Source organism: Rana temporaria, chromosome 7, assembly GCF_905171775.1.
Source record: "Rana temporaria chromosome 7, aRanTem1.1, whole genome shotgun sequence".
Lineage (NCBI taxonomy): Eukaryota > Metazoa > Chordata > Amphibia > Anura > Ranidae > Rana > Rana temporaria.
In genome coordinates this window covers 36,981,975-36,999,428 of record NC_053495.1, presented here as the reverse complement: position 1 = coordinate 36,999,428, position 17,454 = coordinate 36,981,975, and the positions used below count along the sequence as shown (strand labels likewise).

The 17,454-nt window shown below is 43.5% G+C and overlaps 1 protein-coding gene across 3 annotated transcripts in view; it reads left to right on the top strand.

Annotated features, from left to right (window-relative positions):
• Nucleotides 1-17,454, top strand: part of FLNB (filamin B) — a 295,799-nt gene that overhangs the window by 117,970 nt on the left and 160,375 nt on the right. For all 3 annotated transcript variants that reach the window (XM_040359221.1, XM_040359220.1, XM_040359219.1), the window contains exons 2-3: nt 15,716-15,964; nt 17,289-17,386. In XM_040359221.1, coding sequence (XP_040215155.1) covers nt 15,716-15,964; nt 17,289-17,386 — 347 coding nt within the window. The remainder of the gene's footprint in view (nt 1-15,715; nt 15,965-17,288; nt 17,387-17,454) is intronic.

Below are 17,454 nucleotides of genomic sequence, written 5' to 3'. Positions count from 1 at the left end.
TGTCATTTAAAAAAATGACAGAAAAAAAATTGTCTCTTTAAGAGGCTGGGCGGGACTGACGTTTTGACGTCACTTCCGCCCAGCAGAGCTATGAGGACGGGTGGGGGCCATCTTGCCCTCACTCAAGTCCTCACTCTCCTGGCGGCAGCATCGGATCTCCTCCGCCGCTACCGACGGCTCCGGTAAGCGGCGGAGGGCGCGGAAAAGCGGCGGGAGGGGGGGGGGCCCCTCTCCCGCCACCGATAACGGCGATCTCGCGGCGGAGACCGCCGTTATCGTTTACACGGCCGCCAGCTGAAAACATGGATATCTCAGTTGTGGCAGCAGCTGCTGCCGTTACTGAGATATCCATGTTTAAAAAGAGGACGTATATATACAGTGGGGGGTCCGTAAGTGGATAATTACATATTTTAAGACTATTCTATTTAGGTATCATTTCATTTTTAAAAGATGCTGTAATAAGGCCTATTATTACCAGGAAGTAACCTTCTACTATGATCTGTGTTTTTAAAACCAAAAAATACCTGCTAATTAGAGATGTACAACTTGTTAACTTAATGGCGCTAATATAAAATTGATCCCGCTGACTCGTTCTTGGAAAGTAGCTCATTATGTGGCCTAGGGCACACTTTTGAAAGGACTGCCATTAGGACATTTGCTTACTTTACAATTGTCATATGCATGTACTTCTTCCTTATTAGTCCCTGAATCATTATCCTTTTTGGTTAATAATAGTTATTGATGTACATGCGACATGTGGCTGGCAGCTCTCGGTGTGGCTTTGAATACATGTGTAGCGGCGTGGTACTTTTTAGCTGGTGCTGCTTTAAATGTAGAGGGCAGTCAGAGTTGGTTTACTCAGACCGTATGATTTTTTCCAATTTTGGGCCTCTGTTCCAGCCATGGCTGTACTGTGAGTGACCACTATTGTCGTCTGGGGTGCCGTTACCACCCCTGGCCAGGGGTGGCAGCAGTCGGGTCAAGGTGTTTTGGGTTTTCCCCTTCGGCAGCCAATCGGTGGGAGCTGATCGTCCCGCTGTGCATGCTGGGGAGGAGTACTTAAACAGACGCCATTTGGGAAAGCCTGTGTCACATTTAGATGTGGGATTTTGACAGCCATTATTGGGCGCTGATGTGCTATAAATACAACAATATGCTTCACTAAGGAGCCCTTGATTGAAAAGTGTAAACCGGGAAAGAGTCACAAATTAAGGACAGTTAATCTCTGAAGGTGTATGTGTCCCCCCCCCCCCCCCTTCGGTTGGGGATTGGGTAGAGACTGGAAAGTCTAGATTCCGGATTCCCCTCTAGTAGGGCTTGTCTGCAAGGAGTTCTGTCAGAACTGTCCGGTAATCGTAAAGGTTCCCCTGTAAGGAAAGCAATTTACTTTGGAGCATAAGGAAGGTGTAATTTGCTTGGTCTGCTTTTTATGTGAGAAGAGAAGACGCTAAATCTAATGCCCTGTACACACGATCGGTTCATCCGATGAAAACTGTCTGATGGATTTTTTCATCAGATATCCGATGAAGCTGACTTTCATCAGTCTTGCCTACACACCATCAGTTAAAAAAAACGATCGTGTCAGAAGGCGGTGACGTAAAACACAACAACGTGCTGAGAAAAATGAAGTTCAATGCTTCTGAGCATGCGTCCACTTGATTCTGACCATGCGTTGATTTTTAAATGATGAATTTCCCCACAGGCGATCGTTTTTTTTCTATCGTTTTTTTAACCATCAGATAATTTTGAAACGGATTCTACGTTTTTTCACCGATGGGGGGGGGGGGGGTGGGAACTGATGGGGCCCACACACAATCGGTTCGTCTGATGAAAACTGTCCATCAGACCGTTTTTTATCAGACGAACCAATCGTGTGTATGTGGTATTAATTTAGTATCTGATGGTAAATTATTCTACTAATTCGGAAGTAGATTTGAACAACTTTCAAGGGCTCTTTCCTTCAAACCACTGCATCGTGTCAAAAGTTGTGTATAAAGGAAACAAAATTTAACTTTTTGGCTTTTAGGTTTTGGTGTAGTAGCATTTATATTCATTTAATAGAACCCCCTCCCATTCCTCCAAAAAAAAACCTTCTGGCTGTGTTTGTTCGCATGTCTTCCTCTTCTAGTGTAAGTTCAAAGTCCAGGAAGGAACTGTAGGTGCCATTACCAAGGATTAGCCGGACCCAAATGATGATGGTTGGTAAGAGGTGGCTTCCAAGTCACAATATACAAATCGCTTTGAATCATGTTTTGTTCATCCGAGTAAAGGAAGTTATTGCAAACTATTATTCCTTTATGTAAACAGCCAAGCGCCATTACTTTTCTGTTTATTCTATTCTGTGATTCTGTTGTTTGCAGAAAAATAAACCATTCTGGTCCAGACCCCGATGCCCAGGAGACCATTAATGTCAGCTAATGATAAATCTGAGACACAATGCACAGCTGCAAATAATGTAGTAGTTAGACAAAAACTGTTTGTTTAAAAAAAAAAAAAAAAAAAAACCATTATAAAAGTAGCAAATGTAAAAAAAAAAGATGAAGCTGCAAACTTAAGTTTGCTTCTTCCCACCCCCCTCCCCCCTTTTTTTTGGCAAGCCTGGATTGCCCATGCCTCTCTGGTCAATTAAAGTCAAGTTAACCTAGTAACCATAACTTGATGACATTTAATTTATTAAAGTACTCTGTATCCTAATATTGTTTTAACCTAATAGATATTATTGCCCATATGTAAGCCGATACTTGCGCAAACACACGCATATGGGCGTACACCCCTGGAGACAGGCAGTCCCCATTTCTGTGAGGGACTGTATGCAGCACCTAGGGCTCCCAAGTGGGTAGGTAGAAGCTTCTGGTCTACATGCACCCGTTCATGGCGTATATCATTGTTCTGAACCAGGTTCCTGATGGTGACAGCAGTGGGGATTGCTTTTTAATGCAAAGAGTGACTCATTGACTAAAAAGCAATCTTGGGAGATGGAAGGCAGGATCTACTAATTGATAAATATACATAAGGAAAGCATATCTTTGATGAAAGATGAAAGTACAGACTTAAAGGGGAGTCCAGGCGTTTTTAAAGTTTATTAAAAGTCAGCAGCTACGAAAAGTGTAGCTGCTGGCTTTTAGTAAACATGCACTCACCTGCTCCACGGTCCAGCGACACGCCGGCCGGAGCTCCGCTCCTCTCCCCCCCTCTCCGGCCGGCGTCCTCATTGTTAGTGTGGGCACTCGGCCATGACTGCTTTCGGCTTCACGGCCGGGCACTCACTGCGTATGCGCGAGTGGCGCTTCGCACTGTGATTGGTCAGGCGTTCGCCTAAGACCTGTCGCGTGTCCCAGGCGATCGCCTACAGGGAGTGGCCGCCAAAAGGCAATATGACGTATCGCCTTAGCGGCCCCTGGGCACGGAGGAAGTCGGACAGGATGTCCCACTCCTCCTGAAGCGTAGTGGATTAAGCGGGGGTGGAACTCCGCTTTAATTTGACTTTCCCAGATGTGAGACAGGTTTACGTTCAGGGGAGGGCTGGCAGGGGGGGGCAGGGTGGAAATCTCCCCCCGGGCTGGTGACACTATGCACAGCCACCGGCCGCCACTACAAAATGCTGTTTTTGGAGAGCAGGAATATGCCTGCTGGAGCTCTGTTAACACAGGTCACGGCCGCTGCTCTCCTCCCACTGTGCAGCCGTGCCTGCGTCGGCTCCGAAGTAGATGGCTGCAGAGCTGAGCTATGTCTCGTCTCACACATAGCTCGACCTCGGCGCACACCAGCGCTGACATCCCCTTCTCTCTCTGCACAGACACGAGGAGAGATGGAGCTCATCTGCTCCTCCTCCTTCTGAGTCTGCCCTGCCCACACTCCCCAGGCATGTGTGGGCACTGGACAGGAAGTCTGAACCCAAAAAAGCATCAGACAGCCTGCCTGCGCCTCGGCCTCCATCCTGGTAAGCTAATTTTCTCTAGTCTCTCCTGCCTCCCAGTGTATAAAAAGGGGTGCCCTGTGGACTTTGTTAAAGGGGAGGGGGGGCAGGCTTTGGTGAGCAGAGACCCTCTTTACACAATAGTCCACAGCATGCACCCTTAAATCAAGTTTCGCAGAACACCCCTTACATCAGATCTGATGTATATGGGGTCTGTACAGACTCTGATGTAAGGGGGGCCTCTGTGCGGACTCTGATGTAGGGGGGGACTCTGATGTAAGGGGGGACACTGATGTAAGGGGGGGCCTCTGTGCGGACTCTGATGTAAGGGGGGGCCTCTGTGCGGACTCTGATGTAAGGGGGGGCCTCTGTGCGGACTCTGATGTAAGGGGGGGCCTCTGTGCGGACTCTGATGTAAGGGGGGCCTCTGATGTAAGGAGGGCCTCTGTGCGGACTCTTGCGATCTTGAAAAATCTGTTTTCCTTGATCCATCACTTTTCTACACTCTATGGGCCACTTGACTGGACTTGCCCCCCAGGCCTAAGGCTGCCAGCCCTCCCCTGTTTACGTTAAATGTATTTAATTGGTGAACAAATGGATAGAAAAAGGTATCTAGGATAAATCTAAGCAGTTCAAAATTGTAGATGGACTACAAGGATAGAATTCCTCCAGTGCCTTTTTATTTGCTGTACATATCTTGAGCTTTTATCTTCTTATGACACATTTGTTAATCTTGCATGCAGGCTATTCATTCTTGCTCTGACAAGGCCTTAATTGCACTTTTAGAGCTAAATGCTTGCAATATTATGAGATGTCATCATTTCACTTGGCAATTAAGGTTTATTAGCGTATGTTTTACCATGTAAAAACCTGATGTTATAATTTGTTTTCCAAGAATAGGACAACATCAGCGTTGTTTCTGAGCTACGGCGCCTGACATAATGACACCTTTATGAAAGATATCTTTCACCATGGTCTCCTTTTTAGTGTCTTTTCACCTAATACCATCTTACTATTGGGTCTTAAGGATTCTGTGAGATGGATTTGCGTTTGTTAAAATATGTGAAGGAATCTAGATTGCTGATTTAATAAGACTCCCTTTAAGTGTGTATCTCTTAAAGTGGTTGTAAAGTCAGAATGTTTTTTATCTTAATGCATTCTATGCATTGAAATAAAAAAACCTTCTGTGTGCAGCAGCCCCCCTAATACTTGACTGAGCTCCATCTCTATCCAGCAATGTCCACGATTGCCTCTGCCATCTGTGACTCTCCTCCTGATTGGCTGAGACATAGCAGCGGCGCCACTGACTCCAGCTGCTGTTAAAGTCAGTTAGCCAATCAGGTGAGAGAGAGGGTGGGGCCAAACCGGGGTGGGGGGGGTCTCTGTGTCTGAATGGAGCAGGGACTCGGGTTGGGTGCCTCCATATCCAGCTGCTTGCTGCAGGGGCACTCAACAGGAGGGAGGGGCCAGGAGCACTGAAGAGAGGCCCAAGAAGAGAAGGACCCAAGCTGCTCTGTGCAAAACCATTACACGGAGCAGGCAAGTATAACTTTATACGTTACAATCACGTTAGGCAAAGTACACTGTGCTAGTTTTTTTTTTTTTTAGTTCCCCCCACTGTTAGTACAGTGATCTCTCCTGCTGTTCTATTGCTGGTCATGCCCCTTCAACAGAAGTCGGACCGGCTGTAGTACACAGGGGACCAAATGTTGGCCGGTTTCCATTGAACCAGTCTTAGGGTGTTCTCTTGCTGAGACCCCTATGTCTCATCTTTGTTGATAGGACATACTGGCCTCAATTCAGGTATTCTTTGTTATTTCATCTGGGTTGTATTACAAATCCTTTAAGCCCTGAAGAAGTAGTCTCCTTTGTTGGAAACGTGTTAGACAAGCACTGTGTCTAATGTTCTTAATAATAAACATTTTAAACACATTTATAGAAAGCTAAATTATTGTATTGGGTGCTTCAAACCACATTCCTAGTAGTCAATCTGTTAACGATTTGGCTGTTGTGACCAAAAAGCAAACAGCCTGGTACCTACCATGGCCACAAACTAAAACTCTATTGATGAAAACAGCCTTTATACCTTATTGGTTTGAGTTAATCTCTACTCTCATTGGTCCAGCCCTATCACACACCTATTGGACTGTCTGACAGTTGGGTACGGATTGGGATAGCCACTGCAGGACTGAATTTTCCTTCTTACATTTATTTTTTATCGTTGACTTCTTTTCCCAACCCTAGTGGGGCCATTTTCAAACCACAAAACTTTTTAAGAAAAGATTTTATTTAGTGGTATTCTTTGCCAGTGTACGCCGTGTGTGGTCATCAACCTCGACTTCCACATCTCTGCCAGTATGCTATAAATTACTAATAACAATGTCCTCTGAATATGATCTCATGAAATCTACTGGCCAGACTGTTCATTAAGCAGCTTTATGAAATGCATGTGTTTTTAAATATCTAAGGAAACATTCACTGTGGGCAGGGCCGGATTAACAATGGGGCTGATGGAGCTGCAGCTCCAGGCCCCTTTCTCAAAATAGGCCCATTTGCCCCAAAAAAAAAAAAAAATTTTTTTTTTTTTTAAGATTTTTTTTTTTCTAAGATCGAATTTGGGGGGTTGTAGCTCGATGACCAGAGGTCACAGAAACCCCACATTTGGGGGTAGGCATGGGATTAGCTACCCCACAACTGGTTAAAATATGGGACGGCTATCATTTATGGTTCCGGAGATACGGGCCTGCTTGCACAGCCTGTCAGAAGCTACATTCAGAGCGGCCAATATAAATACAAGCTGACACACTACAGCAGACTGATAGGATCACAAGGCTTATAATAATTATTTGTATATTACTCATGGTAATTAACCCCTTGCCACCCAGGCCAATTCTGACACTTCTCTACTACATGTAAAAATCATCATTTGTTTTTTGCTAGAAAATTACTCTATGGTGGTCTTTGCACTTTTTATGTTGCAGGGTACAGAGCTGCACGATTCTGGCTAAAATGAGAATTGCAATTTTTTTGCTTAGAAGATAGATCACGATTCTCTCACGATTGTTGCAGCGTAACATCATCTTTCACATAAAAATAAAAAAATGGGCTAACTTCACTGTTTTGTTTTTATGGTTTTTATTATTCATTGAAGTGGGCAAATGCAGTGTGACATAACATATTGCAGCAATAGCCATTGTATTCCCTAGAGTCTCTGCTAAAATATATATAATGTTTGGCAGTTCCAAGTAATTTTCTAGCAAATAATATTGCTTTCTAACTTAAGAAACAAGTGTTGGACTTTAAGTGGTTAAATTTAGTTACAATGTTAGTTAGTTACAATGTTTCATTTTGTTTACAAACTTCGCAGACTGCCCAGATTTGTTCTTTACACACAGAAGTGTATCCCTTTGATCTAAGAAGGAAGTGTCAGTTACAATGTTTCCTGTTAAAAACTTGGCAGACTGCCCAGATATTTTCTTTTGATAGCTGAAAGTCTCTCCACTTGTTATATGAAAGAATCAGCAAACTCTGCATTGAAGATCGTCAGGGGGGTTGAATCGAGATCACGATTTTTTTAACGATTAATTGTGCAGCTCTAGCACGGTATTTGCGCAGCAATTTTTCAAACATGTTTTTTTGGAAAAAAATGTTTCATTCATTAAAAAAACAGTTAGTTAGTTAAGTTAGCACAATTTTTTTTGGTATCCTAAGCGATGCTTTACATTTTTTTAGGTTACATGTTTAGAGTTACAGAGGAGGTCTATTACTAGAATTATTGTTCTCGCTCTAACGATCGTGGCGTATGTAACCTGTGTGTATCTGGCTCTGATACTACCAGTGCCTACCCAGCCACTGACTAGTATCTCTCCCGAGCCTGTCCCCACACACCCTCTCACCTGCTGACCTGTGGATGGTGGAATCACTCCTGCAGTGTTATTGTGTTCTGCCAGTGCGTACAATGATCAGTGTTGCTAACTTTAGCTGGCAGCACTGATTGTTTTAAGAAAAAAAAAAAACAGGCTGGTTGTACTCAAGTTGATTAATAGATTGACTTGTGTAAAACCAGCTAGCCCATACATAGATTGACTATGGCTGGTCTCTGCATAATTGGCGTAATTTCAATCCATGTATGACCCGCTTAACCACTACTCAGTCCCTAAATATCCTTCCACTCCTGTACATAGTGCTCACTGTCATACTCTCCACACTCCTCTCCTGTACATAGTGCCCACTGTCATACTCTCCACACTTCTCTCCTATACATAGTACCCACTGTCATACCCTACACACTCCTCTCCTGTACATAGTGCCCACTGTCATACCCTCCACACTCCTCTCCTATACATAGCGCCCACTGTCATACCCTTCACACTCCTCTCCTGTACATAGTGCCTGCTGTCATACACTTCTCTCATGTACTTAGTGCCCACTGTCGCACCCTCCACACTCCTCTCCTGTACATACTGCTCACTGTCATACCCTCCACACTCCTCTCCTATACATACTGCCCACTGTCATACCCTCCACACTCCTCTCCTGTACATACTGCCCCATCATACCCTCCACACTTCTCTCTGGTACGTACTACCCTCTGTCATACCCCCTCACTCTTCCTGTACATACTGCCCATTGTCATACCCTTCACACTCCTCTCCTGTACATAGTGCTTTTTTCCGTACCCTTTGTACTCCTCTCCTGTACATAGTGCCCACTGTTAGACCTTCCACATTCCTCTCCCTCACCTGCACATACTTTCCACTTATATACCGTCCATACTCCTCACCTATGTCGCTTACCCACAAAAACAGTTCTTTAAAATTATACTGAATATCCTCAATGTTACCAGCTCTAGAATGGACACACTTTTGTTAGTTCAACTAAAGGAAATATCAGTTCTCATATTTGTTCTGCCCCATTATTAGTACTCATTTAATTTTGTGATTACTACTATGATGTATAGAGGAACATCGGGGATCTCAGCTACTCTAAATATAGCACTTATATAAAAAAGTGGCCCTGAAAATATTTTTTAAATGTTGGCAACTGTGCACTTAGGCACTGCCCAAGGGCCACCGTCCACCGGGTCAGTAGGGGGCCCCATGAGAGGCTCCTGGGATCCTGTGATAATAAAGCGGTAGTAAACTTTCCTGACATTACTACTTTTTAGAGGCCCTGGGGTAGGTTATGCCACAACGTACAAGTATGCACAGCATATTAGCATATTAGGGTACACTTCAATTTTCAGACTGAGCCCTCCAGTGCTGCGATGAATCACCCGGTCTTCCTTCTGGGTTCTGTGCCTTTGGTCACTTGCCTTGGCTGGGCTGCGTTCATGTCATTCCCACGCATTTATTTATTATTTATTACACCCCATTCACACCTCCGCGACAAAATGCCCGACGCCGGCCGCTCGTGCCGCTGGAGGGGAGAATTCCCATTGCTGTCTATGAGATGGTTCACATCTCATAGACGCCGTACACCTGCGGCATGAAAAAAAGTCCCGGACCCTTTTTTTCAGGCGGCATTGGCGTTCGGCCATACAAAGCAATAGGAAGGATTTGTAAAAAAAAAGTTACACTATTCGCGGCAAAATACGCCGTGTACGCGGCGTTACTTGTCGCGGAGGTGTGAATGCAGCCTAAAAGGCCCCACAAAAATCCTCAGCACCAGGCCCATGATGTTCTTAATCTGGCCCTGACTGTGGGCTTTTTCTGTTTTTCCCCTCAGCCTTTTCAGTGCCCTTTTGCCAGATATTCACAAAAATATGGGAGATTTTGCACTTGCCAATGGGGTATTGCCAGCGCAGTACCAGCTTCTTAAATGTGTAGCTTTTATTTTTTTTTCACTTTGAACAACTTAAGATGGTCACTTATAAATTCATATGCTGTTCAATTGATCATTTAATGTGGCTAAACAGATTTAAATAAAAATCAAAAACCAGATGGGCTCCATTTGACTGATTTTTAATGAGCCCTCGAAATTTTGTCAAACACTTCGGTTCAGTTTAATATCCTCAAACGTGTCAGACAACTGATCCCATTTTATATTGATTACATGTTTGTTTTTTTGTAGATAGTTTAGGTTTTATACCTGATCGTTTTTTTATATATATTGCTGTTTTTTCCATTAAGCAGGAGGTGAAAGAAAATACCTCCTAGTAGGGACATTTAAAAAAACATAACCACTTCCATACTGGGCACTTATACACCTTCCTGCCCAGACCAATTTTTAGCTTTCAGCGCTGTTGCAATTTGAATGACAATTGCACCCAAACTAAATTTTTATTATTTTGTACCCACAAATAGAGCTTTTTTTTAGTGGTATTTGATCACCTCTGGGATATTTATTTTCTTCCAAAAAAATAAAAAAATTACCGAAAATTTAGAATTTTTTTTTTGTTTCTGTTATAAAACATTGTAAATAAGTATGTTTTCTCCTTCACTGATGGTACTGTACTGACGGGCACTGTTAAGGCGGCACTGATGTGGTGGCATTGATGGGCACTAATATGCGGCACGGATGGGCGGCACAGATGGGCATAGATGGGCACTATCGTATGCGTTGTACTAATGGATGCCAAACAATGCCTGCCAATCAGTGATGCCCATTGTGGACACTGATTGGCATCCATTGCGGCACTGGCATCCATTTTTTGTGTCATTGTCATCCCTGGTGGTCTAGGGTGGCATACCTCTTTATTTATTTTTTTGCATCCCTGGTGGTCCAGTGGGCATCCTCGGGGGGCTGTGCTGATAATCAATCAGCACAAACCCCCCCTGTCACAGGAGCAGCCGATCGGCTCTCCTCTACTCGCGTCTGACAGACGCGAGTGAGGAAAAGCAGATTACCGGCTTTTCCTGTTTACATCGTGATCAGCTGTGATTGGACACGGCTGTTCACGTGGTAAAGAGTCTCCGTGAGAGATTCTTCACCTTGATCGGTGTTGCGGGGTGTCAGACTGACACCCTGTAACAACGATCGCCGCGATGCGCGCCCCCGGGAGCACGCAGCGGCTCAAAATCCTGAGGACGTCATGACGTTCACTCAGCATTCTACAACCACTTTGCCGACGTCAATTTTTTTCATTTTGGATAAAGTAAGGGAGGGTTAGAGTGTGTGTGTGTGTGTGTGTGTGTGTGTGTGTGTGTGTGTGTGTGTGTGTTTTTGTTTTTGTTTTGCCAACAGTCTAATGCCTCTCCACTCTATCCAAAAAAAAACGTTTTTTTGCCTTTAGTAATACTTCAAGCAAATCTATAACCTTTCCCCACTCTATCCAGAACTGGAAAAACAAAGATGGTTTGGCTGGATTTCCTGTTAGATGTTAATTAATCCCAAGTACAAAAATGTTAAATATTGCAGTTTACCAGTACTGGGCTGTGGTGACTGCTTTCATTTTTCTTTTAAGGCTGGTGACGATCATGGCTGTTTATATTGATACAGTGGAGGAGTGAGTGTAGCCACCCAGGGATAGGAAGTGTGTTACCAGCAGAAAAGGGGGGGGGGATGACGACGACCAAGCTGCTAAAATAAAACATTTTGGGGGTTTAAGGTCTTCTGGAGATTTCTGTACTAGAAGTTTTGTTTGTGTACAGTTTTATATAATTATTTATTATTATACACGAGTACTCGATATAGCGCCAACAGTTTGCACAGCGCTTTACAATGTAGAGGAGAGACAGAACAATTGCAGTACAATACAGGAGGGCCCTGCTCATGGAACTTTCTAAGGATAAAAAAAAAGATATGATTATTGTTGCTGCTTTGCTTTGCGTAGAAAGTGTTCTTTTTTTTATTTTTATTTTTTTATAAAAAAAACTAGCCATTTGAGAATTCTCCTTTTTTGGTGTTTTTTTTTTTTTCTTTTGGTTAATGAGTGTGTAAAAATAAGTTTTTTGTTTCTTAAACTGTCACTCTGGCTGATCAGAGACACATCTAGCCCTGTGCAAATGTATAGCCTCAACCTGCTAAGGATTAGTTATAATCTTATTTTTTATGTTCCTTGTCAAATCAATTTCATGAGTAGCGTTAATTTTGGCTCACATGTGCATCAAACATGTTTCTGTTCGTTGAACAGATTGTACAGTGGAATTGTGTGCTACCTGTTGCTGTGACAAGTTGTTGAAGTGTCAGATTTGAGAGACTTGTAATGGAGCTCTACTTGGAGGGAAAACGTCAGGTCTGCAGAAGGAAGTTGCAGATAAAGAGACAGCGTGTCTAGTCTAACTCCAAGAGGGATTTGAGGAACTGTACCTGGTCAGGATATGCCTCAGTGCTGACCTTATTAGAGGTCTTGGTCTTTTTTGATTTTTCCCTGCTATGTCCATCTCTGGGCTGGACTGACGCTCAGATGCAACCCTATCCCTTTTTTAGACATCTTACATTTGCAAAGACTGTGTTTATGAAATCCCTTGGATCGTGCTGAAAAGAACCACGATCACACTGCTCCCCATCTGTGACCCCTGGTGACGGTCTAACACCAGAAACGCATCGGGCACTTGGGAATCATCATTTTAGGAGAGTTTTGTTTTTGCCACACATTGTTGTATATGTGCCGTTTTGTGTTTTTGTATATCTGTTCCATACATGCACACTGCTTGTTCGATGCATGTTTTATTCATTTTGTAATTATGTGAACCATTTCATATTAGGATACCTTTCAGTTGTGCCCATAGGTTAAAGCGGAGGTGCACCCGAATTTTTTTTTTTTTTTTTTTTAAAGCCAGCAGCTACTAATAGTGCAGCTGCTGACTTTTAAAAAACGGACACTTACCTGTCCAGCTCGCCCGCGACGTTGGCAGCTGAGGTGGGAGTCTATGCCCGGAAGTGGGTGCAAATACCTGTCTTAGACAGGTATCTTCCCCCCCCCCCTGTAAGGTTCCAAATGTGACACCGGAGGGGGGAGGGTTCCGAGAAGCGGAAGTTCCATTTTTGGGTGGAACTTCGCTTATCTGCAGCTGGCACTGTACAGTTGGTTCTTTAAAGTGAACATTTTGACAATCCAAGGATTTACATCTTCTGAAACAAGCTCTTACTGACCTCTGTATCTTCAGGCATTTTATCCTTAGGTTTCCCATTGGAAGCACTAAAGTCGCTCAAGTTGGTTCTAAGGCTGCATTCACACCTGAGCGTAGGTCGTTCGGTTGTTTTTTCCGGCGTTTTGTCGCGCGTATTCATGCTTATTTGCATACAGCGTCGTCCGACGTTTTGTACTTCGACGTTTTTTTATTTTAGCCAATAGGAAAAATTATCATCTTTTCATCACTTGTTGCTATGTTGGTAGATTTTCTTTTTATCTTCGGACAGACTCCTGCCACAAGCCTGGCAGCCGAAGCGTCACTTTAGGTTGCTAGGAGGAACAGGCCTCTGCCACAGGTCTAGTACTTGGATGAGTTGAATGGATTGAGCGAATCCACCCAGTAGATTAAGTTGGGGTCACCGGGTGACGGTTGAAGTGTACCTCTCAATGTCCCGTTAACCAGATCCCCGATGGTTCGTTCAAGCCCTATTGGACAACCTGCCTCCGGGTTCTCTTCAAGCCGCCCCCCCCATCGAATGGCACACAGCCTGGGACCTCCTCAATAGAGTTAGGGACCCAATAAGTCACTGGGGCCCCTTTCAGCAACATGGAGCTCCACGTAGCATGTGACCCCGGCCTGGTAGGCCATATCGCCGGGGTCCGCTGGATGCGCACACCCTAAAGGTGGGTGCCGAACCTGGAACCCGCGAAGAACCACCGAAAATGGCCTCTGCAACAGATATACTCTCCCCCAGCATGCTCCGCGAGGGAAAACTCCACTATTTGGCTGCTGGGGAAAAGTGGCTCTGCCAGAACCCCTCTAGCGCCAACTGTCGCCCAGTGGTGGAATCGGCACCCCTGGAGCGCAGAGTGACCTACAGGACAGTTCAGGAATGACAGCAGCCCAAATTTAGCAAATTGTGAATGGGAGCAAAATAACTCTCCCATTCCCCACTAACTTTAGCGTAGTGCCCATACTGAAATTAAGGGGGCGCTACAATTGTATGACTCTATCAACTTTCTTTGCAAACATCGAAGTTTGCTGCAAGTTCTGGTTAAGTCTTTTTGTGCAATGGTCATCCCACCACAGGGGTCACCGTGGCTGAATTTTCAAGCTGTAGACGCACCACTCCAACTTTGCTCTTGCTAGAGAATTGCCATGCAAATTTGCTGCAAATTGGGCAAGTGTCAACTAGAACTTGTGCTTCAAGTGCTCTGCAAGTGTAAAGGCCCATACACACGATCTGACTTTTTGACCACAAACTTCAAAATTAGCAGGTTTTCAAAAAAATCTGACCGTGTACGCTCCTTCGGACAAACTTTTGGTTTTCATCAGGTAAATATTTGCTCTGCAAACAGACAAACTTTTCGGCAAAAAGTCCTATAGTGCAAAATCCTATTGAGTGTACAGAAGTCCATCGGCCTTTAGTCCAAAGTACAAACACGCATGCTTAGAAACAATGTTAAATTCAACCAGCAATGGCAAAAGTTGACCAAAAGGTGGCGGTAAAGAGCTGAAAAGCCATGTGATTTTTGGCAAAGTTTGTTGAATAAGTCCTGCCGTGTGTATGCATACCAAGTTCACGGCCAACGCCCTTCAAACAAAAATCCAAGGAAAAGTTTGTTTGAAGTCCGATCGTGTGTATGAGGCTTAAAACGTACCAGTGAAAATGTTCAGCAAGTTTACAGACTAATGCCGCGTACACACGACCGTTTTTCGGGTTGTAAAGAATGACTTTTTTTTTTTATGTCATTAAAAACAATCATGTGTAGGCTCCAGAGCATTTTTCACGATGTAAAAAATGTCCATTAAAAATTTCGAACATGCTCTATTTTTTCACGACGTTTTTAATGTTGTCGTTTTTAAAGTTGTAAATAATTGTCGTGTGTGTGGGCTTTAATGATGTGAAAAAAACGTGCATGCTCAGAAGCAAGTTATGAGACGGGAGCGCTCGTTCTGGTAAAACTAGCGTTAGTAATGGAGTAAGCACATTCATCACGCTGTAACAGACTGAAAAGCGCGAATCGTCTTTAACTAACACAAAATCAGCAAAAGCAGCCCCAAGGGTGGCGCCAGCCGAATGGAACTTCCCCTTTATAGTGTTGTACGTCACCGCGCTTTGCTAGAGCATTTTTTTGTTCACAATCGTGTGTAGGCAAGGCCGTTTTAACAATCGGGTTGAGAATTTTTTTATTTTTTTATTTTCTAGACCATTAAAAATTTCGTTTTTTACAACCCGAAAAACGGTCGTGTGCATTACAATTCAACACTGCCACAAATTTATGGCAAGTTATCCTTGCTATCTGGATATATCTAATTATCTATTTACATTTTTGTGTGTGTACATATTTTAGGTTTGAACATAAATGATCATTTCCGTTTTCTATTGGGAAAAACAACTGCAAATATTCGCCCTCCTCTTCTATAATGATCTAGCACAGGGATATGCAATTAGCGGACCTCCAGCTGTTGCAGAACTACAAGTCCCATGAGGCATAGCAAGACTCTGACAGTCACAATCATGACACCCAGAGGCAGAGGCATGATGGGAATTGTAGTTTTGCAACATCTGGAGGTCCGCTAATTGCATATCCCTGATCTAGCACAAGACCATGACTTAAACCAATTATTTTCAGGCCCTGGTAAGCCTCATTGCAATGTATTCTCATTTTAGTTGCCAGGCTTCAGCCAGTCGCAGATTCTGTTTAATGTATATTAAACACTGTATGTTTGCGATGTCTACAAATATTCTGTAATAATGTCTTCTGTTTTTTTATTCCAGACAGTAAAGCTATCGTGGATGGAAACCTGAAACTGATCCTAGGTCTTATCTGGACCCTCATTTTGCACTATTCTATCTCTATGCCAGTTTGGGAGAATGAAGGTGATGAAGAGACAAAAAATCAGACCCCAAAACAGAGGCTTCTTGGCTGGATTCAGAATAAGATCCCTGATTTGCCAATTACCAATTTCAGCCATAACTGGCAGGATGGAAAAGCTCTGGGAGCCCTGGTTGACAGCTGCGCACCAGGTAAGAATATCGCATGAGCAAACCATTGTCTGGTGTGTGTGTGTGTGTGTGTGTGTGTGTGTGTGTGTGTGTGTGTGTGTGTTTTTCTGTTTTATATTCACAGAAGGTAAAATCTGTTGTGATTTGCCTTTTTTTTAAATATTCAAGATTAAATCTTGGTATTTAGGATGCTTGTGATGACCAAGCTACACATGGAATTGCATTCATATTGTGCCTTTGGCCAACCTGTTGGTTTTTAAAACGTGTGTCAGCTTAACTCCAGACACCCCAAAATAAATTAAAAATCCTAAAAGGAAATTGGTGATGGCTGTATTGGCTTTTTCTTTCTTTTTTTGCCTTTTTTATTTAATTTGGAAACTTAAACCCTCCCCAACCCTGTCCCCACTGTACTTGCCTCTGGGTGACAAGCTGTCAGTGTCTATGCAGCCGGTGTAGCAATCCATGGATTTAAAATCCCCTCCCCTTTCTGTAGGACTTTCAGGGTGGATCAGATCAATTGTGATTGGTCATTGCTGGCACATGACCACTTGCACCAATCCAAATCTCTCTGATTCGTCCTGGAAACCCAACAGAAAGAAGGGGAAGAGGAGCAGGGATTCCAAATTCCTGGACCGCTACAGTGGCTGCATGGGCACTGGCAGCTTATTGCTCATTGGGAAAATGTGGGATATAGTTTAGTATTTTTTTCTTTCTGTCCACTTCGGACAATATATTCCCTGTTGGCACATGTGCATGCAGCAGTCTAGTTGGCTGCTAGAGCTGCCTGTTCCTCTCCCATTACTATGCAAGGGATGACAGGAGGTTGATGTTAAGCCAGATTTAGGTCCTAGTGTTGTAAACAAAAATGTAGTTTTATTTAGATGGTGTACATAAAACCTACTCGGGGTTCACCTTTTACGTCACTGAATTTCTGCAGTAAAACAGTGGCTGCATTGGTTGTATAGGTGGCTTATGTTTCCTGTCCTAAAATATTTGTGGCATGATTATACCGTCGGGTGGTGTATAATACAAAACCAAAACGCATTAAAGACCCCCCCCTTTTTTTTTTTTTCCTTTTTTATACCATACAATACAATACAATACAATACAATACAATTATAGGCAACCTGTAGATCTCTAGCTGCTGTGGATCTGCAATATCGGCATTCCCTGCCAGCCAAGAGTGTAATGAGGTAATTCAGGTAGATGGAGGGACATGCTTTTACTTGTAGATACGCAGCATCTGGAAATCCTACTAGTTGCTTGATGCAAAAAATACTAATAAGATACAGATTTGGGGATCTATGTGACCATGCAAATAATTGTATTTTTTTTTTTCCTGCAGGTCTGTGTCCTGACTGGGAGTCATGGGACCCTAGCAAGCCAGTTGATAATGCTCGGGAGGCTATGCAGCAAGCAGATGATTGGTTGGGAGTTCCTCAGGTAATTTTTAGATGCTTCGTGCCACCGTTTTTAATAAATATTAACAAAATATTAACATTTTTCTATAT